At 35.4% G+C, this 27,059-nt stretch overlaps 1 protein-coding gene across 2 annotated transcripts in view; it reads left to right on the forward strand.

The window, feature by feature from the left end:
- The window catches only part of krz (beta-arrestin protein kurtz), a 39,786-nt gene extending 22,383 nt beyond the window's left edge, over positions 1–17,403 (forward strand). The window contains exons 7-13 of one of the 2 annotated variants that reach the window (XM_089249207.1): positions 511–638; positions 4,541–4,676; positions 6,228–6,312; positions 7,547–7,619; positions 9,743–9,886; positions 10,129–10,371; positions 15,529–17,403. In XM_089249207.1, coding sequence (XP_089105333.1) covers positions 511–638; positions 4,541–4,676; positions 6,228–6,312; positions 7,547–7,619; positions 9,743–9,886; positions 10,129–10,371; positions 15,529–15,610 — 891 coding nt within the window. In that variant the 3' untranslated portion in view covers positions 15,611–17,403. The remainder of the gene's footprint in view (positions 1–510; positions 639–4,540; positions 4,677–6,227; positions 6,313–7,546; positions 7,620–9,742; positions 9,887–10,128; positions 10,372–15,528) is intronic. The other variant, XM_089249206.1, reaches the window with a different exon arrangement.
- Positions 17,404–27,059: the final 9,656 nt, after the last annotated feature.

Consider the following 27,059-nt stretch of genomic DNA (forward strand, 5'->3'; position numbering starts at 1 on the left):
TATTTTTTAAGTTACTGAACTGTATTTCAATATTCATTTGACCTAAGGTGACTGAGAAATTAATATTTTTCCATCATTGTCTTACATTGTTTTAACTTATTCTATTGAAAGAGTGCGTAGAAAATTCTGACAAACCAAAAGGTGTGATATGGCAAAAATATAAACAGTTTGCAGAGCTGATGTACTTTGGAAAGTAGAGTAATATCTCAAGAAATATATATATTTTTTTAATTAATGAGAATCGGATTCAATGAATCGGATAAAACCAATATTTTAATTAGTTAAATTGAGAAAAGCGGTATGTCTGGGTTAAGCTCAACATAAATATTTGCTCAAAAACATCTAAAAAAATTTGCTAAATTAAAGAATTTATTAAATTTGGTTTGTCATATTACAGTCCGACTGTAAATTATGCTCAAATTAATTAAAAGAAATTATTTCGAAAAATTTAGAACGAGCATAGATTTTCTTATTTGATAAAATTTTGTATTCTCGACTGTTTATTTCTAGCTTCCCCCTCATTGTCCTGCCTCTGTGACCCTGCAACCATCTCCTGGTGACACAGCAAAGCCTTGTGGCGTTGACTATGAGCTGAAAGCTTTTGTTGCTGATAGTCCTGAAGAAAAAGGACACAAAAGGTATATTACTGTTGGCAAAAATTGATTAGTATGTTTCGAGAAATTATGTCGAAACAAAAAATTTTCTTATATATTAAAATAATGGGGGGGGGGGGGAAATTGTGAATTTTTCTGTTCATTACAAGTCTAGCATTGTTTGTATTATACTTTACTTTATCAGTGAGCTTCGAAACAAATTATTTTGTGGAATCATTCTTCTAATGCCTTTTCAAGTTCCCATAAGAAATTTTTGCGAATTTGGTTAGATCATGCTACAGATGACTCGATAGCATCAGTTTAATTATGGCCATATCAGGAAAACACACTGGATTTAACAGGAAAAATTCCATGTCTGTCCCCTGTCCTACTTCTAATGAAATCTTAAATATATGCCCTATAGCTATTAATAATTATGTTTTGGAAACACTAACATGGCTGCCAACGAGATAATTTAGTGAGTTTGTATGAGAAATAATTTTTTCAAGTAGCAATTTTGCTCTAGAAATTGTGACTTTAGTTAGTGATGGAAAATTTGACTTATAGCAAGTTGGCAAAATCACTGCAAGATACAGAACTTGGAAATGATTTCACAAGTTTTCAGACCTGATGTCTGTGCAATCGTAAAGTATGCAGGCAGTCATGCTAGTGAGAGTAGAGCTTAACAATGGACCTGATCAAGTGGAATGATTAATTGGATTAGCCTTAATTTTTACATCTCTAACAAAGGTGGGAACTCTGCTCCAATAGTGTATTTTCGTATTTTTCTGCGCCAAATAGCCAAAATAGTGAATTTTGCTTCAGTATGACCATAATTTCAGAAAGGACGGCAAAAAATGTTTGTTCTTGCTTACCATGAAACGATTCTTTCTGAGAAGAGCATGTTTTATTCCACTGTACTTAAACTAGCGCCCCCCTCCCCCCATCGCAAAACCCGATAATATCCTTGATCATGCAACTGAAGATGGTTTGCAATTGTCTTTCAGCTTTAAAGCACAAATGTGAATCAGTTTCCGTTTTAAAAAAAAGTCTCCACTAGAAGCAGCAGAAATTAATTTAGTCTATCGTTGTTACGTCAAATCCTGATGTTTTGTGAAGAAAAATTCATTTTTAAAGTAAAAAGAGCATGTCCGCCAATTTATGAATGCTAATTTAAAAACTTTGGCAATTTAGTGCTCATTATTCTGCAATGTTACTGAATAACGACTGTTAAGTCACCAGTCTTGCCAAATAATGAGTGCTGAATCACCAAACATCGTGTTGATTCTTCCAAAATTCTCTATTGCAACAATTTCTTTCTGAGTATAAAAAAATTTAAAACTTGTAGAAAATTTTTAGCCCATTTGAAGTGCTGCTGTTCCAGACAACAAATACTGCCCTCGGTAAGCAAAAATCATCTTAAATAGACTGGTGTGAAAAATTTTATTACAGCCGCTCTTTCAAACAAGGTGTCAAAAGACTGAAACACCAAAAACAGAAAAACAAACTGATGAAAAGATGTTTGATAACAAAAGACAGTGCAGTTTTATTTTGAAATGGGGTGGGGGTTAACGAAAATATTCTTGTTAATTTCGTTGCTCCAATTTGTAAATATCTGTTCTGAATTCTATATTTTGCTGCTACGAATCCTAAATTTTGCTGTTCCAAAACTGCTCTAAAATGGACTTTGGGCATCCCTGCTCTAAAAATAGTAATATTTTATCTTACTGATGACAGTGCTGATATTGAAAAAGTTGATCAAATTCTGTTATTTTGAGCTTGGATGGCTTTCCATTCAGTGGGTACTCCTTGCAACCCACCCTTATCATATTTCTGTTAACTCAAGAGTATTGCACTTGTGATTAATTTTAGTGAAACGGAACGATGTATTTCTCCCGTTAATTTATGTATTGAAAAATTGATGTTGAATACATTTTAACCTGAGTTAATGGATCGAAAGAAACAACTTTATTCGTCAAATCAGGGTAAAATTGATCAGGGGCATAAACACACTCAACTGAAAATATTGAGTCAGAATGCATGAAGAAATTACTTGCTAGAAGTTTATTTGGTATGTCCAACATTTTTCTCAAATCTGTCAAAATTGTCTGTTTTTTTTTTCCTAACTGAAAAAACTTGCTACTCAGATGACCCACCATTCTTTTACTTTGCTTGTCAAGACAGAGCACAAAAATGAAGTAATGTAACAGGCAAGCTGTTGACAAAGATGTAAAGTAGTATTTTTATTCCCAAGACACATGATGAAGCTTGTATCGAGAGATGAAGACATTCTCTAGAGTTTAATTTTAACCTCCGCGGGGGGGGGGGGGGGGGGCAAAGGGCTGTCTGTTTTGCATGACAACATACAGGTGTTCTGTATTGAAGTACAATAAAGGAATTTTTCATGTTCGCCGCTCTGTATATACCCATCGACCGTCACAGCACTAACTTTTTTTACTGAAATCTAAACATGTAGACAGCACAATGATTTATGGTGTTATCTATATATATAAAATTGATTTTCTGTGTGTCTGTGTGTGTGTATGTTCTCTATACAAATCTACAATTTTAGATCGATCGTCGCCAAATTTTGCATATATACCAAATGCGACCCGACTTGAACGATAGGCTACTTTAAAATTTCGTCAGACCAGGGCAAATGCCCCAAATGGGCAAAAAACTGTCCGGCAACAATGGTTTTTGGGCCTTAACAATCACTTTCCGAACGTTTACTTTGGTTACCGTGGTTCCCTAGCGATGAGTTTCAGACGTGTTTATGTCTTTACAATGGTTTGTCACTTCTTTAATGCTGCCAGTTATGTATAATAGTTTATGCCTTTATAATGGTTTGCCACATTTTCAATATACTCTCAGTAATGAGGCTTTTTGAATAGACGTCATAATCATCACCATCATCGCTTTGAGGGTCAGGAAAAGGGTGATCCTCATAGAAATCAGTATTAAAATTGCCGATTTAACTGCATAAATACGGAAATTTAGTGGGGGGGGGGGGTTCCCTGCCACATCAATAATTTTAAAAATTAAATTGAATTCTCGATTTTTGAAATATGGAATTCACTTGGAGATACGAAGCCCAGAAAATTAAAAATATGAATAATATGCCGGATCTACTTTTGAGTTGGATATCCATGTAATAACATTGATTTCAACCGTTTATTTATATCTTCTCAATCATGAAAATTAATGTCTCCGTATTGTCTTTTGATATTTATTTGCATAAATTCATATAGTTTAGGATGTTTTTAAAATTAGTTATGGGCCCCGTAAAGTGCATCGAAAAAATTCCACAGCTTTAATTAAGCATTTTTGGGAGCTCAAACAGGCAGAAATAGATAACTTGAAGTTCAGGGGGAGGGAATCGAAATACCTAACACCCATAAAAAAAAAGGGTGGGGGGGACTATTCATTTCTACGTTTCTTTAAATTTAGATTTATTTCTTTCATGAGTCGCGCAGGACGTCGCCATATTGGTTAACTTAGACACGGTTTGCATGTCCCTCAAAGAAAGAGGGAGATATCGCATGATCCAAAAAGCCTCATTGAAGAAAACCCGGGCAGCGCCGGGTATTGTAGCTAGTTGTACATAAATTGGCCTCTGAAACCTTCCCAAGTACACTCTAAATGACTTGGTCTCCTGTCAAAATGGAACAGATTCCTACTCATTCTTTTTCTTTTCTCAAAAAAAAGTCAAATCCTGGGAAGTCAAATTTTCAAATTGTGATTTTGGGTAATGAGAAATTAGAAAAAATATCAAGGATAATTCAAAAAAATTTGTTGCATCGAGGGTTTTTATTTGTTAAATAGGGGTTTGACTTTTTTTATCGTCAGAATTTAAAAATAGAATTCATTAACTCAAGGAATTCTTAGAATCAGTTCGTTGTATGGGGGATCTAACTGTAATCGATATTTTGTTCTTTTTTTCCAAGAAATTCTGTGCGTCTTGCCATCAGGAAGATTATGTATGCACCTAGTCGCCAAGGAGAACAGCCGAGCATTGAAGTCAGCAAAGAATTCATGATGTCGCCAAATAAACTGCATTTAGAAGCATCACTAGACAAAGAGGTAAAAAAGTGTGTATGCATACACTCAACATGCCAGCTATTCTACCAGATATCAGCTGGTTTTACGGCTTCTGACTTTCAAAGCTGCTTAAATTTTATGTGACTCTGTCAATCAGGGGTTCTTAACCTTTTTTTAACCACTACCCAAATCACCAGCACAATCAACTTTGCGACCCTATGACTCTATTTTGAATTTAAAAATGCTAAGCAAACAATCCTTAGTAGAGTCCGGATTATATGCAAATGCATATGCACTTGCATATTTTGGCCTTTTTTAGCATTAATGCATATAAATGCATAAAAGCAAAGAATTTTCAGGATAAGTGCATATTTTTGACGGTTTATTTTAGCTCACTCAATTTTTTTATAATTTTTCTAATGAATATTCATAATATTTTTATAACATTGGTTTTTTTCCACGCAGGTAAAATTTAGTGAATTAATACATATTTATAAGTGTATTTTACGAATAGTAACCGTTTTATTGTAAGGCTATTTCTAGAGATATGTCTACGTGTTAAATTTTTTTTAGAAATAGTGTAGAAATTCTTTTGTTACTGGTATTTTCGTTATTGAGCAGCTACAACAAACTGAAAATTAAAAAAGCCTGAATAAAAAATATGTAGAAGTTATTTGCATATGCGGTATATATATATTTTTTGTAAATGAATACATATGCACTAAGAAATAGAAAAGATGCATTTTAAAAACACATCCGTTTTTTTGTTTTTTTTTTGTGGATGGCGATTTTTTTTAATGCATATTTTCTCATTTGTTGCACATATTTCTGAATTTTTGACGGTTAAAGATTTCTAGTGCATATTCTTGGGTGTTTAGTGCATATTTTTGGATTCCCAATGCATTTTAAGTGCACACTTTGTATTTTAAGTGCATATTTTTGCATTTTTAGAGCATATTTTGCTACTTTTTTAGTGCGTGTAATCTGGGCTCTAATCCTTAGGAACAAAATGTTTAGTTAGTTGTCCAACCCATCTTAGAAGCCCTTACAACCCATAGGAAGAAAAATCCTTTCTATAGATATCAACGGACTAGGAGCTTTCAAAGAAATTATCAATTTCTTGCATACGATCTGAGCATTCAAATTTCACTGATTTTGAGTAATGAAATTTTGCAGTGATGTTCAGTCTGCAAACTGAATATCCTTGCATAAATACTCCAGTTCATGAACGTTTCTGAACATAGTGAAATTCTAATTTCATCAGAATCTTTCTAGTCATTTCACATCTGTAAAATTATTCTTTTCTAGATTTTTCTGGAGAGTTACGAAAAAATAAGACCTGGGGAGCTGCAGGTGGAAAAGGGTTGAAAACTTATATGGGAGGGTATCGTTATATAAGATTTTCACTGCACTTTATATTCAATACTTTAAAGCAAGTGAGTCTGAACTTGCTGGTCATGTTCGATTTGCACCCTCATCTTTGAAATATATTATTGTGACAGAAAACGAAGTGGCTGTGTAACACTTGTGTATCTGAACTGAAATTCTGTTATTTAAAAAAGTTACTGATTGTTTTTTCTTGTTTATGTGTAGCTCTATCATCATGGAGAGGACATTGCTGTCAATGTTCATATTGCCAATAATTCTAATCGAACAGTCAAGAAAATAAAAGTATCAGGTAAATTTTTTCCATTAAGTTTGAATGGTTCTTTTCCATTAAAGGAACTTCCGTTTTACCAGTTGCACCTGAGTGGCGTGGTGGTAAGATGCTCATCTACCATTGTGAAGGTTGCTGCCACAGTCCCAGGTTCAAACTTGAGGGAGGATATAGAAAAGATATTTTCCCTTGAAGCGATCACCAATAAACAGCGCCTTCATTTCCAACTCATCTCATTAATGGCAGTAAATTGTAATATAGTGATATGACCAGAGTTGAGGTTTGGTGAAGTAATTTGATATTAGTGAACAAATGTCAAATATAGTAACACATGACGTGTCACATGTTTCTAGGCTATGATGTCATAGACATTAGCAGAAAAAAATTAGCATTGCTACTAACAAGTTTTAATTGTTATTTAACAGAACAAGCTATTACAAAGTTATGGTTTGCTATATCCTTTGAATTAGTTTCATAGAGTGAAAAAAAAAAAATTATACAAAGATGGAGCTACTAGCCATATATACTAGCAGAAACTTTCAATGAGACTTACCTGTGAACCCGGCAACCATCTTTGTTGACATCTGAAAACATTGTCAGTTTTGACCAATAAAAATTGTATATTAATCTGAGGTAAGGAATTATAATTCATCAATTAATTTACTCTAAGCCCCTTCTTAATGAATGATCAGTTTACCATGAACTTATTAGTTCCTGATGGTTATTAATTAATAAGCATAGTTCATCAATAATTAACCGATCATATATTATGCTACAATAAAAATACTTGTGTTCTCTAAAACTTGTATGTACAATCTGGCTACTAGTCAGAGGGGTGTGGAAGGGGTCACCTCCAACCACGAATGTGGCAATATCAGGGTACTGGGCTTGGTCCTGTAGGTTGCAGCCACAGCAGTCACTCTAGTGATTATCTTGAAATGGATTCACACAAGAAATCATTGCACCTGTGCAGGAGTACCAAGCTGTCATGATAAAATGAAATAAAAATAGTTAATTAATAAAGATTACGTGTATAGTTGAGGGTCGCCATTGTTATTTCTGCCATTTTTGTGCCAAAAGGAGCCACTTTAACAGAATAGTACAGTTTAAATTAATAATATGGAAGTTTTTCAGTTGAACAAAATTCTCGGCGTAATTGTGATATTGATTTTGTTAGACCCATTGTTTTATCAATTATCTGTGTATTTTTTCCATGGAAATTTATTTTAATATTTATAATTTTTTTTGATTGCAGTTCGACAGTTTGCAGATATATGTTTATTCTCTACCGCACAATATAAATGTACAGTAGCTGAGGTTGAAAGCGAGTAAGTGCATATCAAGTTTTGCCTACGTTGCTGTCCTAGTGCTGAATAAATTGTATTCATTCGTGGATCTCTGGTGCATGCATTGACTAAAATATGGGTGCTGTTATTTGTCTTGTTGAATTTTAAATTCTTAAGATGCCTTTTATTTGATATCAGTGTTGCTCTTTATTTTTATCGGCAACAAGACCTATATTGTCGTAAATTCCAGTAAATATCTCAAATTCCATGGATAAGTATGTTTTTACAGGGATGCTTGAAAATTACAAGGAATTAAGAAGGTAGACTTGTTTTAAATTGAAAGCAAGTTCATCTGTGATATTCATTCCAAAATTGTACACTGGTAGATTAACTATTGGTAGAAAATGAATTACCTTTTGGGTTAGATAAGACAATTGAATGAATGACATATTTTAAACGACGTGTAATTTTGGGTTCAAATACATCTTTCATTGAATTGTGTCTTAACTATTGGTAGTTCACTCGTAACAAAGTCTTTAGTAAATGATCTTTTTTTCCCTGAAGCCCAAACAATTTCTCAATTCAATGTAAATATATCGAAAACTAGATTTTTTTTTTAAAACCTGGCGAAACCTAAAAGCAATGTTAAAGCCTATGCGGAATGCTGTTCAGAGAAAAGATAGTCATGTTTAAATAACTAGCTTTGCATGTTCAAATGTATGTATCCTTTTCGTGCTTTTTTTTCACCCTTTCTTCAGAATGTGTTATATCTCATTCTTTTTATATATTTCTATCAAATCAATATTAAGTGTTTCGATTAAATATTTTTCAAAGTTTGAAAATTTTGACATGTTTTCATTTATCATGAATTTTATATAAGCTATGAATGTCGTGGTATTTCATGGGATTTTCACGATGTTTCAATTCCAATTTAAAATTATTTTTCATCATTATATATATAAAAAATTATCCCTCATTTTTGAAAAATACTCCTCGAAATTTGGGGGAGGAGTGTAATTACTCGTCAAAAAAATTTTCGGATAACACTTCTCCCAGACCTGCCAACTCTCCCGATTTAGGCGGGAGACTTCGGATTTTTCATTCTTCCTCCCGCTCTCCGGATTTGTTAAAATTTCTCCGGATTTTGGCAGAAAATTAGATTTCACGTTGTCGTGGCGTCAAAAATTACCGTCGTCGTTGGGGAAAACACCCGTAGAGGACAGCGGTAGTCATTTTCATCGAGCAGCCGTTAAAAAAGTCTTTGTGACCACATTTAAGCAACTGGCAAAGACGCGACTTTGTTTTCATAGCATTTATTGGCAATCATTTATCAGGGGCATGACCTTCGTTGCTGAAATTCCTGTATAATCGTTATTGTATTCCATTAACAGCTGCGCGGTAAACACGTTTTTTCGTCCGCAGCTTTGTAATTTGAATTTTTTAAATCGTTTCTTCCGATTAAACATCTTCAGAAAGAAAATATAAAACTTTAAGCTATATACAGCTAAATATAAAGCTTTTAAGAATTCATATACCCAAGATTATCAATCACTGATAGCATCCACGAAAGGAAACACATACTTTATTAATAGTATGTAGATGTGATTTCTCTATTCTGCATGGAAAGATTGGCATAGAATTATATTCTTCTCGGGCAATGCAGAACATGCCTTGGGGGGGGGGGGGGGAGAATGTAACTTTTTCTTAATTTATTTTAAAAAAATTCGAATTTTTTGAGTCGGGGGGGGGGGTACCCCCCTCGGTAGAATTTCTGGATTTCAAAAGTTGGCACGTCTGTGCTCCCAAAGATTCCTCTAACTTTTTTCATGTGCACAGTATGACAGAATAGGTGCTACTATTTACGACAATGCGCATGCAAAATGTTTTGCATGCTCTGTAGCATTTTTCACACATGCTCACAGTTTAGAGGTAGCATTGGTTGCTTCTAGAAAGTTTCCACGTTTTTTCTGAAAGAAATTAAAACTTTAGCATAGAATTAGTAAACACATGAGAAAAATTGACATTGTATTTCAATGATTAACATAAAATCAGTCAATTATTCATAGATTTTCTTGCCCTAATACAAATCATGTTTCAACAAGTAAGGCTAACAATAGTATAATTTGAATTGACATTAACAAAGTTGTGTTTACTATTTTGCATAGAGATGGATGTCCTGTTGGTCCAGGTTTCACACTTTCCAAAGTGTATTATCTCCGGCCACTCCTAGCGAACAACAAGGACAAGAGAGGTCTGGCATTAGATGGCCAATTAAAACATGAAGATACAAATTTGGCATCATCGACTATGTGAGTATTTTTTTCCCCTGTGATTTGTTTTATGAATACGCTTCTTCAGTTCCAAATGTCTATTAAACTAAATCAAACGTTTATACATGTATGCTGCTTGGTTTCTCCCAAAAAAAGAATGAAATCTGAATATTTTTATTTTTTGTATTCAGTTGAAACAGTGTGAATTCTTTCAAATCATTGTGTTGTTTTGTTTTTTGGTTTGATTTAAAATAATTTAAATAATCTGGTTTTTTTTGCAGTGTTACTGATCCTGCACAAAAAGAAAACCTTGGAATCATTGTACAGTACAAAGTAAAAGTGAAGCTGTGCTTAGGTCCTTTGGGAGGCGATTTGGTGGCTGAATTGCCTTTCATTTTGATGCATCCAAAACCTGAGGAACCATCACCACTTCCTGTTAGATCTACCAACAGCAACGCCACAGAACAACAGAATAATGATGAGAATAATCCTGTGGTAGACACAAATCTCATTCAGTTGGACACGTGAGTAAAAACACTGCAATGTTGTATTTTTTCCTCTCATTTGTAAATTTTACCTGCTGTCTGGCTGCCATGAAATTGGTTTTTTATCCTTCAATTTGACAGGTTTAGTTTTCATTCTGGCTTGGGCACAAAAACTTTCTTTCTTACGAGTTCTTTCTTTTTACGAGTTCTTTAATTTTCTGTGTTCAGTCAGCAGGTGAGAAGGGAACTTTATGACATTTTTTCCTTTCAGTAACAATCTTTTACATATTTTGCCCATCACTAATGAAATTTTAACCCCTCAAATTTTTCTTTATTTTTTACTACTTTCACTGAAACATTTTTTCTTTCCCTAGCCAATATCCATCAAAAGTAGAAAATTCACTATCATATCGATGAATCAGAGGAAAAAATATTATTCTAGTTAGATTACCCCCCCCCCCCCCTAAAATATATTCTTGGTTTTGGAACAGGTTTTTGAGACAGTTTGCTAAATGGGAATGTATATGAGGGATATTTGTCATTACAGTAGGTTGTGATTTTCAGCTGAAGAACGAGTATTTGTTCTTATTCGTTCCTCGTTTTAAAAAAACAAGCATCGTCGTTCCCCCTTTAAATGAGAGGTTTTAAAATTAAAACCAATGGTCACACAGTATAATTAATTATTCATCTCGATTTCTGATGTGTAATAGGGATTATTATTAGATACCTTTGTAGGTATAACTGGCATCCGAGTCCAGAAAATTCACTGCCAGCAATTAACCAACAATTCACTGCCGGAAAATTCACTGACAACAATTCGATGTGAGGGAGTGAACAATTGAGTTACTGAGTCAGTGAGGGAGGGAGGGTGGGAGTGAGTTACTAAGTCAATAAGCGAGTAAGTCAGTCCCTGAGTGAATGAGTGAGGAAGGGAGTGAGTTTTTAACCTAGTAGTGTCACAAATGATTAAAAAATCTAATTTTTTTCAAAAAGGTATTTATGCTGAAGTGTAAAGAATATAAAATAAAAAAGAATGTATTATTGGCACAGATGGAGGGTGTGGAGTCCTAGTGGTGAATTTTGCATGGCGGTGCATTGTTGGCTGTGAATTTTCCATAAACCATCAGAGTCAGTGGTACTATTTATGAGCAACCACAGTATTTTGTAGCACCATGCTGAGCATATCCAGAAGTGGTTTCTAAATAGAATTTTCACACTGAAAGATGAGCACCCACAGGTCTAAGACTGGTATTACACTATAAAAGTTTGATAAAATCCCTTGTATAAAACTCAAAAAATTCAACCAATGAAGTTCATAGGTTACATTCGAGCAAATGAAACTGATAATCTTATTGGTGGCATTTTACAAGTTTGATAATAGATCTTTTTCAAAACTTCAAAAAATAAACTATCAGCCTATTAGTTACATTCGCTCAAATGTAGTGTGAGCAACGCTGCTCTTAGGATCATCACCAGAATTTGATATATCAAATAAAAAGTTAGAAATTAATTCTCAAGCATAATATCTTATCAAAAAACTTGGACAGATAATATATGTCAAATAAACTGCTAGTGACTATATAATGCCTGATCATGGTAGGCGTATGCTTTTATCCAGTTCATGAGCCCGAGCCCACTCAGTATTCGCCACCCTCTCCATAACACCTATAAAAATATTGGGTTTAGCCCACCCCTCATCCCACTATAATAAATAAATAAATTTGATCCGCATTATAACTGCCACATTGAAAATAAAAGTGTATTAAGAACCAGATATATTTTGGGATGACTGAAATAAAGCAGATCAAGTTTGACGAGATATCTCGGGATTGACGCTGTAAGGGTTAAAGATAAGACTGTTGAAATGACAAAATCTGTAGGATTTTTCATGATTTAGATGAGACAGTCAAATCCAAGTCACCGGATCTCACTTGATCAACGTGGACAGTGTTCAACATCTTTTGATAAAACATTGACAATATTATCAAAATTTTAACCAAAAAAATACAATTACAATTTTCATACGTGGGAGGGATGTTCATAATTCTGTGGCAATTCTGTTGGTGCTAAAGTTCTCATAAAGAGACAAATAATGCTGCTTGTCACACGAATCTCTACTCTTTAATCAAAAGAAAAGTTATACCAGGCTCTTCAGGAAAAAAAAACGTCCACACTCAGTAGAGTTAATCAGAAGTGCTGAAGACAGAAGTAAATAGTAATTAAATTCATTCATACATCTTAAATTCACAAGATTTATTTAAAATTTTCAATAAATTCATTCAAGTATATATTGCTGCTGGCAGTCTATTTTTGTTATCTTTGTGAAGCCACCACACCTGCCCCCTCTTATCTCTATCTTACCCATATTCAAATCAAACTCGTTCTACGTGATTTCATCTTTTATGCGATTATTTTGCGGACCAATTAATCATGCATGGGCGTGGGATACTCTATGGTTGTTCTTATATAGCCAGAATTAGGTAGAAACACAAAAAAATCTCTATCTGAACTCGAAAAATTCTGGTTTATCTCTAATAGGAAACCTATCAACAAAATTTTTATAGTTGATTTTAATTGAGGAAGGAATTATCATTATAATGCCAAGTAATACAAATGTAGTAGATTGCAATTAATGATTCTGCTAAGGCGGAAATTGTATTTTTCATTAGCTCAGTTTGAGGGTTCAATAAGTATATAGTAGTGATTAAAACTTTTGCCTGGTTGAAAAAAAAAAGTGATTTTGTATTTACTACTTCACGGTCTTAGATAGTAACTAACATTCATCATTAAAATTATGGTGCACATTTTGTGTATAGGCGAAACAACAGTTTGCATAACAAAGCAGTTGGATACATAGGCCTATTCTAGGTTTTGTGACTCTAATAACATACCCAATAACATTCAATTGTCTTTTGTATTTTTAGGGCATGTAGAGGTATAAACAATATTTACAAAGCTCTGCAAAGAGCTAGAAATGAAAGTGCTTCATTTGTCAAAAATGATTACACTGGTATTGAACACTAAAATTTAAACACATCCTTTTAAAAAATGGACAATGTAGTAAAATCATCTGGTTCACCTTAACTTATTTGTATCGGACCTTATAGTTTATGCATTTTGCACTTTTTTTTTAAATTGGTCTAGAAAGTGTCATTCCTATAAAAACTTATGTCTTTATAATTTGCTGTGTGCGTCGTCGAAGAGAGTTGACAGCAGACTGGACTGTGGTGGAAGACTCCAAAAAAATATACAGTTCTTCCCCCTTCCCCTCCCCCTCCCCCCCTCATATACTGCTAATATATTTTGTGAGGGAGAGAAAAAAAATTTCTGTGGTTGCTAGTACTTTATTTTGGCCAAAAAGTGTTTTTGTTACCAGGTCATTTTTGGCATCCTGTTTTTACTGGAGTCAATTTTACAGGATACTGAAATAGTGCTATAAAAAATAATTTAAAAATTTTTCAATTTTTTTTTTTTTTTTTATTGTACTAAACTGCTCAAAACCATTAGGGGAGCACATGGTTTTAACAAAATTACGCAAAGATGTATACCAATAAGTAACATAAAATGAATCGTCCATAATTTAAAGCCTAGCAGGAAACGGAAGAAGAAAACTTCATATGCAAATCAAAGTACATGATGTCAAAAACCAGAAAAAGGAGATAAGGGCAGAAATCGGGATGTTGCAGAAACGTCTGTTTTACTGCCGTAACTGTGAAATTAGATTGCGCAGTATTTTTTTATTTTTTTTTTGAGACAAGGTGACTTGAGGATGTCTCAACAACGTGATTTACCGGAATCCATGGCATGGCGTGTTATAGGCAGACTGGAATCCGGGCAAACACAACGTAGTGTTGCGGACGCTGTTGGAGTCGCCAGAAGTGTTGTTGCAAGGCTGTGGAATCGATTCCAAGAAACAGGAAATGTTAGACGTCGACCAGGGCAAGGTCGGCCACGCGCCACTACAGCAACTGATGACCGGTACATACGGTTAACAGCCCGTCGAAACGGAACATAGAATGCTACGCAGCTGCAAAGACAGTTGCTCTTGGCAACAGGACGAAGGGTGTCCAGCCAAACAGTACATAATCGGCTTCATGAGGGAGGGCTCTATGCACGTAGGCCAATGGTCTGCATTCCGTTGACCCCACGCCACCGTACGGCCCGAAGAAGATGGGCTGCTGAACATCGAGATTGGGAGCAACATGATTGGAGCCAAGTGCTGTTTACAGACGAGTCCCAATTCAGTCTGGAGTGTGACACCCGACGTGTTCTGGTATGGAGGGACAGGGGCACTCGAAATAACCCTGCATTCGTTCATGAAAGGTCACAATACAGACGAGCTGGTTGGATGGTATGGGGTGGAATCAGCATAGGCGGACGTACGGACCTGCATATCATTCGGAATGGCACTTTGACGGCCCGAAGGTATGCAGACGAGATACTGCGACCTCATGTCATCCCTTACGCTGGAGCCATTGGAGATTACTTTGTTTTCCAGGATGATAATGCCCGACCACATAGAGCTCGTCTGGTGGAGAACGTGCTTGAAGCTAAAACAATACAGCGTATGGAATGGCCAGCGTGCTCTCCCGACCTGAATCCAATCGAGCATGTTTGGGACATGCTCAGACGACGTATTGCCGCGCGACCAAGGCCGCCTGTTACTGTCCGAGACTTGCAGATTGCACTTCTTGAGGAGTGGAACAGTATTCCCCAAAGTCTGATCGATAACCTCATCGCATCCATGACAAACAGGTGTGCAGCAGTCTTAGCTGTTCGAGGAGACCACACACCCTATTAAAACTCATGCATCATGTCTAAACAGTACTTTTTTTTATTGTTTACATGTAACCAAATTGTTGTCCTGAATCATCTTTTCATGTTTTTTCCATATTTTCAAAGAATTAAAGCTTAATTCCAAATTTTTTTTACGTCTTTTTTCTGTATTGTGCATTGATACGCGTGTACTATCCATTGTATGCCAATACGTGGCTGTCTCCCACTGTTTTCTTCACTTTTTTGCTTGCTCCCCTACTTGTTTTGAGCAGTGTATAATTGTTTTCAAACGGGGGGGGGGGGGTCTCATCCTATTTTTTCTAATTATTTGAGGGAGAGCCCTGCTGTAAGAATTAAATGCTAAAAAAAATTTCTTCAGTTCCAAAATATACAATTGGTTTTTTTTTTTCTGTAATTTAGGGAGGGCGTCGAAGATGCAGATGATGATTTAATATTTGAAGATTTTGCACGGCTCCGATTGAGAGGGGAGACAGATGCATGAGCTCTAAAAGAGAATCTTCTTTGCCAGTACACACATTGTCACAGTGAAATATAAATATGCGTATATACATTAAAAAAAATCACATCATTATTGTCTCCTTCAGTAGAAACTATAGCTTCTCTGATTTACTTGTTACCTCTGATTTATATATATATATGTCATTGTGTTGTGAATAGATTATAATCAAGTTTTTAACACTAAGTCATAATGTGTAACTGTGAAATCCCCTCCCCCCCTTTTCACCCTTCTTTTTTTCCCCATTCTTCCCGTCTTTTTTATTTTATATGCATCGCTTGAATTGCATTTTTGTGTTTTATTCGTTTACTAGTGGAAGTATTTGTGCTAGTCTTTTTGAGCATTTATATTTACTATTTAATGGCTGAAGAAAAGAAAAAAATATCCGCTAATATATTCAGTGCTAAGTTTTTATGAATGCAAAAAAAACTGGATATTTCTATTTATATATGTAAAAAGTGTATTGTATATTACATGATCTGATATTGCTGCTTTATGTAGTGTGAATTCCTCTAGAGAAAAAAAAAAAGTGGCAAAGCATTTTATGTATCTGTTTCAGAGCTTTTTTTACTTTTCATGGAATGTGTTTTACTGTGATTCGGCTTGGTTATTTTAGGGATTGCGTTGGTATAAAAAAAAAAATTTCATGGTAAGAGGAATACAACCACGGAGGTAGTATTTGAACAAGATGAATAAAAAATTCCACAAATGCATTCTTCAAACATTCTAATAACGGGTGTGCATTTTCTTAATAAATCCTGTATTTATTTTTTGCCATAGAGCTAACATTGGTTCAAATCTTGCAAATTGTAAGAGTGAAAGATGAGTATAACCTGAACTTGAAAAAAAAATAATTGAGTATGGTGTCTGATATATGGAAATATATAGTTTTACGTTGTTGCACGTAAGTTGCATTCTTGAAAGCTTGGTTGTCATAAAAATCATACCCAGTGACAATCTGTAAATCACGCATGAGACTGATTTATTTATATCCATTTTTTTTTTTTTTTGGTCGAGTGTCATGAAATATGTAAAATTAACAAAATACATAAATTTATGCACATCAGTGGATGTTATTTACTAAATCATGTGAATCATGATTCAATAATAACAAGTAGGCTTTGTGAGCATTAACATGTCAATATAATATCAAATGATTGATTACGAGGTTAGATGAATATATCGACAGAAGTTCCTTTACAATTTGTAGTGTATTACCCTGTGTATGAATTTTTGTTAGTTGGGTGATTTGTGATTTATTTTTAATACTTTTTTAATGTTTTTTTTTCTTTTTTTCATTGGGATAATTTATTATGTCAGGTTTTGTAAAAAAATTTGTTCGATATTTTTTATGCTATTTAAAATTAACTTAAAATTTGTACGGTGATGGTCTTTTTTTCTTGTTAATTGAAAATTTGAATACTACTTTGAGGATGGCCATTTTGTAATTTATTTGGTATATGTATATGCTGGCTGAGTGTACGTGGAATGATTGAAGCAGTTCTGGCAAAAAATACCTTCACATGCACATGTTTGAAACAAATTTGTCTTGATGCCAGATCACAAGTCCAGGTAAAGCATTAACTAAAGAATCAATGTTTCAATTGGTCATGATGCTGAATTTAGAAACAGGCTCTTGGCTTCTCAAGAGATTATACATCAATATTTTTATGGTGTTTGTCGTGTTTGTATATTAGTTCAGCATGTGTTAAATTTTTAATATTTGTGTTATCAATGATTAAAAATAGTTTTTATGATCTAATTTAATGTATCTGATGTTTTTATCGCTGCTGTGTGCTTAGCAAGCATTTATTGACATTTATCTTATTTGTCGTAAATGGAACCGACATAACTAATATGGTTTAACTACTCTTAAGAAGAAATCAAACAAATACAGTTGGGTAATGATAAGTGAAGATTTGTTAACTTAGGTAAATATGGGAGCTCTGTAAACTGCTGATGTAATACTTGCTAGGCAACGGCTAAAATTGCCTCCTAGGGATGGAGCCCAGACGGTATGTGGTGTTTTGCTGCTGTAGAAGATACACAAAAACTGTTCCTTGTCCTTAGTTATCAAAATTTTAAGATGAAAGATTGCTGTCAATTCAATTAATTTCAGTTTTCTTTAACCCTTAATGGTCCGGGAGGGAGGGTTGGCACTTATTGGTACAGTTTGTAGTTTATAGCACCTGCTCCACAATGAGGAAGGACCCTGAATGTTTGTCCCTTTGCGGTTTTTGTATAGCTTATGAGTTCTGCTAAGAGAAGCCAAATTCACAGGGGCCTTCCTATTATTGTGAGGGCTATTGTAACGATGAAGTACCATTGTTTCCTGATGTGATCCTATGTCAAGTCAACTTTGACATAGACCACAAAAAGTTAACATACATTTTTCTTTGGGTAAGAAAATTAAAAATGATCCTTCTTTATCATGTCTATGAAAATATTATATATATATATTTTTTTTTTTATAACTAAATTGAATACCTGTAACATTTGAAGGTCTACATTCATGAATATAGCAGGTCTCTAAACAAGTTTACATAATTTTTAGGATGTGCCCAAATATTAGTACTGAATTTCAAAGCTTTCTCAGTTAAACATGAACTTTAAGACGGGGTCTTCAATGGTTCAGATATCGCAGGCTATATTTAAACTTTCTAGGGAGTTAGCAGGCCATCACACCAAGCATACTGTGGTATTTAGGATTGTCAATATAAAGTGATATTGATAAAAATTATTTCAATTTTTTTTCATCAAAATTTTTCTGTAAAAACTTGTTTCCATGTTTTTCTTTGCATTAACAGAGTGTTTCTCAACCTATGATCCGTGGACAAGGATTTAGACTCATCTTTGCAGTTCCCTCCTCTGGTGGGAGTTTTCATCATCTTCCCTATTTACAAAAGCCTCTACACATACCCATATTTCCTATCTGGGTTGTCTTTGGTGATAAGAGGTTAATGCCAGCTTCCCCTAAAAAATTATATTTAATGTCCCAAAATGTGTGTCCCACCCCCGAACTTGTTAAGACAACCCTGGTGACGTATCAGATGCACTGCATTAATAGTAATGGAATTCAGGCTCTCTTCAGTGTTATATTTTTTACTTAATTGTCTTGCAATGTTTTTGGCTCATTCCTAAAAATGTTTGGTGGGCTACAGTGAAAAGCTTGGTTGGTCATGCATTGAAGACCTGCTTGTTAAGATATTAAAGATTTACATTTCATGAATCAATTTGAACTAGAAAATATGATCTGTTAAAACAGCCAGCAAAATAAAATTGTAACATTTTGGTGATATAAAGGGATTTTTAGGTCACACATTTTCTGTTTTTACTTTTATTTTGAGATTTGTAAGAATTATTATACATTTAATCCCCTTCTTAATCCAAAGGCATACACAGGAACCCATTCTCCCCCCTCCTCAGATAAACAACTATTTTTAAATATTGTGAAATATCTAAAAAAAAAACTCTTATATGCTATATTAATTTCTGTTAATTTAAAATGCTTTTTGAAGGTTAGTAATAAAATTCTCTGGAAGAAATTTATTTCCTCCCTCCCCCGAAGGTCAATCTTGTGTACGCCCCTGGCCTAATGTTTGGCGGTCAAAACCGTACGTATTAAACCAAAAATACCTTTCAAGTGGAGACTTCTTAAACTGGATCTACTTTACGAGAGGGAAAACAAACTTAGTGAATGTTGCAAAACAACTTCAATAAAGTCTATCAATTCATAAAAATTTGTTATAAACGGTGGTGAAAATCAACTGTAGGAATCCATTTCTCTCAGGAAAGATGTTTTTTTTTAATATATTTTAAATCGTATGAAAAATAAAGATTTTGAAAAATTCCAACACAGTTATTGTAGAATTGGGTAAAATATGTTATTGCAAATCATGTTTTTTTTTTGTTTCGTATCAATGTGATATATTTTTTCAAATTTTTTTTTTATTTCATTTCTAACATTTTTTCCCCTCCCTGGGAGAGGGAGGGACGCAAGGTATTAGATAGCCAAAAGAGAAAAAAATAACCACGAGCTTGAGCTTCATGTGTAGATAATTATTTGCATTTTAGCTTCATCCCTACTTAGCTGCAGCTATTATGAGTATTCCTTTTCAAAATATTTGCACTGGTGTGCATGTGAAGATGTATATTCTGTGTGTGGGAAAACAGAAAACTTTGCTGGCAAAATATGTATATATATGACACATTGTGCCAGAATATCTTTCCTGCAGTTTTTCCCCTCTCTACGCAGATAGTGATTTTGATGAGTTTTTTGTTTTGTTTGAATTTTGATGCTTGAGCGTTTGATAAAAATGTATTGAATATTTGAGATTTCCTATTCCAAGTAAATCTCCACTCGTAGCAATGAGCTTTTTTTAGCTTCCCCCCCCCCTTTTTTTTTGTTGATTATATATTTTACGTGTTTTCTATCTATTTTTGCCATGCACTGTATATGAAGCTGTTTTCTTTTTAATTGCATTCCAAAAAAATGTCACACCACTTTTATTTTCTCATCCTTGCTTTGCATGAGGGAAAATAAATGTATGACTCGATTGTCGTCACATTTCTTGTATTTAAGCTCTTCTCTCCCACCCTCTTGAGAAAAGTGCTGTTATAAATAAAGATATAAATATATATAAGATATGTATACATATATTACAGATGTGCTGGTCATAGAAAAAAAACGCATTACATGTAAACTGTTGTATTTTACATTCATTGGGTACAAAGTTTCCAATAAAAACTAACTGCAATATATGTTCAAAAAAGTTTTTGATACTGTCTAAATAATGTTTTTAGTGAAAAAAATTTCAAAAAAAATTTGTAAAAAAAAAATTAGTTTTTAGCCCTTTAAATGTCAGACTTATATGCACAATAAATATGCAATGTGTTTATGTAGAAGCGTATTTGTCAGTGTTGTAAATGATAGAATACCCGTTTCAATAATCATGGAATGCAACAATTTAGTAGATGCATGTTGTCGTTTGTTAAACTGGGGGATTTTAGCGTCGTAAAATAGTTTTGTTATAATCTCAACTGTTTATTACAGGATTATAATCTCCTGTGGGTTTAGAAAACTTATTTGCAAAGAAGCAGTGAGCATGGAAGTCCTAAAATGCGATTCTCATTTACCATACTGAAATTGGAGACTACAATTACAGGGACGCAAGAGCTGCTCCAAAACGGTTCTCTTGCTCAGGGCCGTAATTAGGATTTTTGCCGCCCCTACAACTTTAAAATTCGATAATTTTGTGATGGTGTTCTGTTCCCACCTGAAACTGCCGCCCCCCCCCCTAAATTTTGTCTCCCTGGGCAATTGCCCTCCCCCTCTAGTTACGGCCTTGTCTTGCTGCATTATGTGCCAAGGCATCGAATTCCTGCGCAATAGCGCCAATTCCGGTTTGTGGCACTCAGATATGCTGCTAATACCGGGAATTTAAGAATAGGACGCTTAAAAATTTGGTTCACGCGAGGGAAGCAGAAAAAAGTACCTGAAGGGAAAACCTCTCCGTACAATTTTTCCCTTCCCACCACCTACCATAGTCGCGCTATCTCGTGACCTTGGAAGCTTTACTGCTTTAAAGTACAAAGACGTACTGTTATTAGTATAACCCGCGCGAGCCATCAAAGAATACGCTAACAAAATATCTATTCGCTTCCTTGATTGAAGGGTTATACTGTATAACCGGATTTGTGTAAAAACTTGAATGTCCGCAGTTTTATATCAACCTACCATGCGGTCGTGTGATTATCGTCGGTTTCTGGTCGCGACAATTTCACATCGCGAAAATCCTTGGTTGAACGGGAGGGAAGTTGGAGAGAAAAAAAATCTACCCACATGGTGGGATCTATTTTTTGTCGACAAATTTTTTTTGGCCCCATCTCGGATTTCTCACGCATTCCAAAAGTCATCCCAGCATTGGCGGAGAGATGCTAGTTACTTTATTTTTTTATAGAGCCCTTATATTATATTCTACACTTTTTGGAGAGCGAATAAGATTTTGGTGTTCAAGCAGCAAAAAAATTTGCTGCCTAGGCTTTCAGTATGCATGTGTATATTTTGAAAATCAAATAATCGATATCGTCATTTCAAGTAATACATGCTTTAGCAGCGACAGATACTTCAGAAAAAATTTTAAATTGACTTTAAATAAAAATTTACTTTTTTAACATTAAAATTACCTGTTCTATTTTTGGCAAAATTTTCAGCATTTTAGGGAAAAATTACCCCTTGTCTATTACAGATACAGTCCATTTTACGTCCAGCTCCATTTCCAAAATTTATGCTCCAAAATGGATGAGTGGCACTTCTCGGTTAACGAGCGGTTTAGTTAACGGACAAATCGCATTACGAGCAAAAATTTTGCGCTTTATTTTCACGTTCTAACAACTGAGATGATGGTTTGGCCCACACACTTGTTATGGAATTGTGGGTAATATTCTCCTACGGTAAGCGTGCCTTACTCGGAAAATTAACACCTATTGCGAGTATGAAGATTTTACGATGCGAAACTAGATGTAGCAGTGCAGCTATACGTATGTGCGCGCTTGAAGTTTTTTTAATTCTGCTTCGAGAAAACTGCTGATTGCATTATTGAACGTAACTTGGTGGGGCTAGCTTATAAACAGGAGCCACTACTTGTTGAAGAGATTGTGTGCTTAGGGAAGAGAGAGACCATGGACTGGAGGTGCGTGAGGATGATATTATAGGGCTAGTGGTGAAAAGGTGGTCTAAAAGTTGACGGTAGATGTAGGTATGGATCGCTTTTGCACGCACCAGCAAACGTTTATGGACGGTATCTCATCAGAGGATGAGTCCCTCACATAAAATGCTTTGGAGAGATGTGGGAATATGCGCTAAACTAAAAGAATAAGTGTGCAAACAACAGTGAGTCTGTAAATCATCCTAAACGATAGTCCTACTCTATCTCGTCGTTAGTTAATTTGTAAACATTATACAAATACAACGCCACAACAGACAAAATGTCCAACGAGGTGGCTGATAAAAAGATGCCCATAAAAATATGGTTGTCATATATTTCAAAAATACAGCAACGCAATTAACACGTATTGTATGTTTATTTATAGCGTTATTTATGTTATGTATATTAATATTATGTTTAATTATCGATTGAATGCCGTTTTTTTTATGTCATTTTTATGTGAATGAATAATTGGGGAACGAATTATCATAGTTTCTATTATTTCCTACGGGGAAGTTTGATTCGAATAACGAGCACGTTTGCGGAATGAATTAAGCTCGTTAACCGAAGTTCCACTGTATTATACTTCGTCATCCAGGAGAAGAATGGATTTTGGTGCTCCCCCCCCCCCCCTACTTCAGGGCACAAGATACGTTTGCTCCGCCCTTGTTCATTACCACCTGTAGAACATATATGTTCTATCGGTGGTGTTGCGTTGTTGCGGTTCTTCACTGCTTATAGCCGAAGACTGATTCAGCTCTGGTGATCAGTGGAATGAAAATTGATACTAGAATTTTTCTAGCATCAATTTTCGATAATTGAACACTAGCACTTTTGGTGATAAGTGCTTGTGTTCAATCTGCATAGTCTGTTGAAAACGGGTTTCGTTCGTACAGGGTCGGTCTTACAGCTAGTGGCACCAATCACCCCTTCTACCCCAGGCATGGATCCAGAGTGATGTGTCAAAAGAGGCGGCTTTTGCTAGTCATTACTGTTCCGTAAAATACGGAACAGATTCATTATTATTCATATTATCGGGCTCTTGGGGGGGGGGGGGTGATCTATCCCATCGCCCTCGCACCTGCCCCCCCCCCTCCTCCTGGTTGAATATAAAGGGACGAAGAAGTCAGAAAAAAGCTTTCTTCCTAGAATGGGACTACTGCAATTAACTTCTAAACAAGCATAAACACCAACTTGCTTGATTCAATTAAAAGACAAAAAGTACAACACACATTAGAAAAACAAAACATCACGCATTTTCGTTGGATACTCATCTATCTTCACGCGAATTTTAATTGAATTTAATGGTAAAATACGTGTAGTGTAGGTAAAATCATGTACGGGCTAAACTGATAATAAAAGTTGTTAAATTGATACATGAAATTTTCTCATGCGGGTTATATACCACCATGCCCCCCCCCCCACAAGGGTGGGCTCCAGCCGCGGAGCCCTGGACAATTATCATTTTTTTGTTTTTTTTCATACAATGAATTCATTATAGAAGGGCCCGCGGAAGATCCCAGCCAAGGGGCCTTTCTCCAGGATGTGGGAATCATGTATACCGCTGCGACTATAGGGTGCCTTTTTTTTCTCCAACTAGCGAAGTTTGCATCTGCGGCATAGGCGGAAATAGACTTGGAAGTCTGGGGGGGGGGGGGCACGATGATGATGATGTTAGTCAATTCATTTATACATTAGATCAGTCGACCCCACCTTTGACGCGGGGGGGGGGGGCAATTGCGGATTATAAGCAGGAAATAAGGTTAGGTTTTGTTCAATTCTTATTCAATATTCACATCGTGGACAGAGAAAAGCAAGGTAAGTCCTTTCTTTCAAACCGAACACAACTCAGGTCTGTCACCATCTATGGGCGATTTACTACACTGGTGAAATAAATTAAGAGAATTTGCATATTTTATCGAATCTCATGAAAAGAACTGAACTGAATGTAAAACCACTGCTTCTAGACAAAAATGCAAATCTTGTACGTCAAATACGTAAGCGTACACGTGTGTGTGTAGGCGGAGCCAGTAGAGAAACAGGCTTTATAAGCGCGCGTAAGTTAAGACGCATTTCGTTCGCTAGCACACCTCGGCGAATTTCTTGGTATTATTTCGCAGCAATCGGTTAATTTCAAATTGTAACAGTAAAAATGAGTAACCACCAACGTTTAGATGATGGAATGAGGTGGCGAATTGTGGGGAGGCTAGAAGCAGGCCAATCTCAAGTCCAGATTTGTAGAGAGTTCAATTTAACGCCCAGCGTCGTGTGTAACTTATGGAAACAGTTCCAGGATACCGGATCCATCGAGAGAAAGCCTGGGCAAGGTCGTCCAAGAGCTACGACGGCCAGAGAAGATCGCCATTTGTCGATTATAGCGAGGTGTAACAGGAGTGCTACAGCTTCTCAGCTCTCTCGTGACTTGTATGCAGCCACAGGAACCCGTGTATCGAGGGTGACTGTTTCCAAAAGACTTCATGAGAGAGGGTTGTTTGCAAGAAGACCTGCTGTTTGCGTCCCGCTCACTTCTACGGACAGGAGAATCCGTTTATCATGGTGCAGAGAGCATAGAGATTGGAGTATGGATCAATGGGCGACCGTTCTCTTCACTGATGAGTCCCGATTCAGCCTAAGCACCGATTCTCGCCGTACGTTCATATGGAGAGAACCAGGGACCCGCTACCTACCCTCCAATGTCCGTGAAATCGACCATTATGGCGGAGGAGGTTTAATGGTCTGGGCAGGCATCATGTTGGATGGCCGCACACCTCTCCATGTCTTTGAAAGAGGCACTGTGACTGGTGTGAGGTATAGGGATGAGGTCTTGGAGCCCTATGTTCCCCTTTTCAGGAGTGCAGTTGGCCCTTGGCCCTGAGTTCATTTTAATGGACGATAACGCGAGGCCCCCATAGAGCTCTTCTGCTCGACGATTTTCTAGAGAGTGAGGATATTCGCCGGACGGATTGGCCAGCCAGATCTCCAGACCTTAACCTTATAGAGCATGTCTGGGACGCTCTGGGGAGGGAAATTGCAACTCGCTACCCCCTCCGGGAACCATCAAGGGAATGAAAACAGCGTTGCTGAACGAGTGGGACCAATTGCCACAGGAAATGATAAACTGCCTTATTTCAAGTATGAAATCTCTCTGCGAGACCTGTATATCTGTAAGAGGGGACCATACCCCCTATTAACCCATCTATTAACCCATTTTTTTGTTTATTCTGCAACCGCTGTTACATACCTTCCGACTCCAACGAGTGTTACGCACGATCATGCGTGTGTATTATAATTATTGAATGGTTATTTGTTTTGTATTGTATCAATATATGTACATATCAAATTTCATTAAAATCGGTACAGTAACTAGTTCTAGAGATAATCGATCAAGTCTGCAAATTCTCTTAATTTCTTACACCAGTGTATATGGATTCAAGCATAACTGATGGAATGTTTTCGATGTATCAACATATTATGTATCAGATATATATCTTTGTCAGGTTCAGGATACAGATCTATTTCAAACGATATTAAAATAATTTATTGTTCCAAGTTGTAGTCCTTTAAACCAAAGATTATTATTATCACGGAATCAAGTACATATTTGACTAAAAACTGAAGACTTAATTAACATCATGAATAATTTGCACCATTCCCAGTAGCACACCGATATAGAACGACGTAGGGATTTCGATACCGTACGACGTAGTTACCGATATCGTCCGACGTAGAAATGGCATGGCATGTGTCCATGTCGACCAAGTTTGGCATGGAAAGAAATTTGGGTTATTTCAAGAGACTAATTATCGTACAAGATATTCTCCTTCGAAACGAAATGCTGTAAAAGTAAGAGTAGTACTTTTAGGGGAAAAAAGAAGATATTTTGTCGTTTTTTATTCAGTGAATACATTCTTACTATATATCGTTCGATATCAGACACGTAAAAATTTCAGACCTTTTTCCGAGGTTCGATATTCATTCGACGTCGGACCGGTATCGGTATATTATCATAATAATTCCGTATTTTCATGAATTTTAGAACATTGTCACACTGTAAATTCTAAAATTTCATCAATTGGGGAATTATTAATTTCATTAATTCTAAATTTTCATGAATTTCGGAATTATCAATTTTCATGAATTTCGGAATTATCAATTTTCATGAATTTAGGAATTATCAATTTTCATGAATTTCGGAATTATTAATTTTCATAAATTTCGGAATTATTAATTTTCATAAATTTCGGAATTATTAATTTTCATAAATTTAGGAATTATTAATTTTCATGAATTTAGGAATTATTAATTTCATTTATTCTTAATTTTCATCAATATTGGGAGAGAATTATTAATTCAATTAATTCTTAATTTCCACCAACTCTAGAAATATTTTTTTTTTCTTTAATCCTGAGCTTTTATCAATTTGCTGGAATTTTTTTCCCTGAATTCTGAACTTCATCAATTCTAGAGTTAATTCTGAATTTTCAAAATTTCTGACATTTTTTTCCTAGTTTTAATTCTAAATCTTCAAATTTTTTTGTGTTATTCCAGCAACATTCAAATTAGTGTGTTAAAAATTTGTTTATGGCTATTTTATCTTAACATTCCAGAAATAATGGATGCCGATTGTTCCCCCGCCGCCGTAAAATCAGAGCAAAGGAGGCCCTAAATATTTTTTTGTGCCACGAAATTTTTGAGACGCATCTTGCTCCGTGTCTGATAAGGGCAGA

This window comes from Pholcus phalangioides, unplaced genomic scaffold (genome assembly GCF_987345545.1).
Source record: "Pholcus phalangioides strain wild (caught in Gottingen) unplaced genomic scaffold, Ppha-v1.0 ptg000022l_1, whole genome shotgun sequence".
In the NCBI taxonomy this organism is placed as follows: domain Eukaryota; kingdom Metazoa; phylum Arthropoda; class Arachnida; order Araneae; family Pholcidae; genus Pholcus; species Pholcus phalangioides.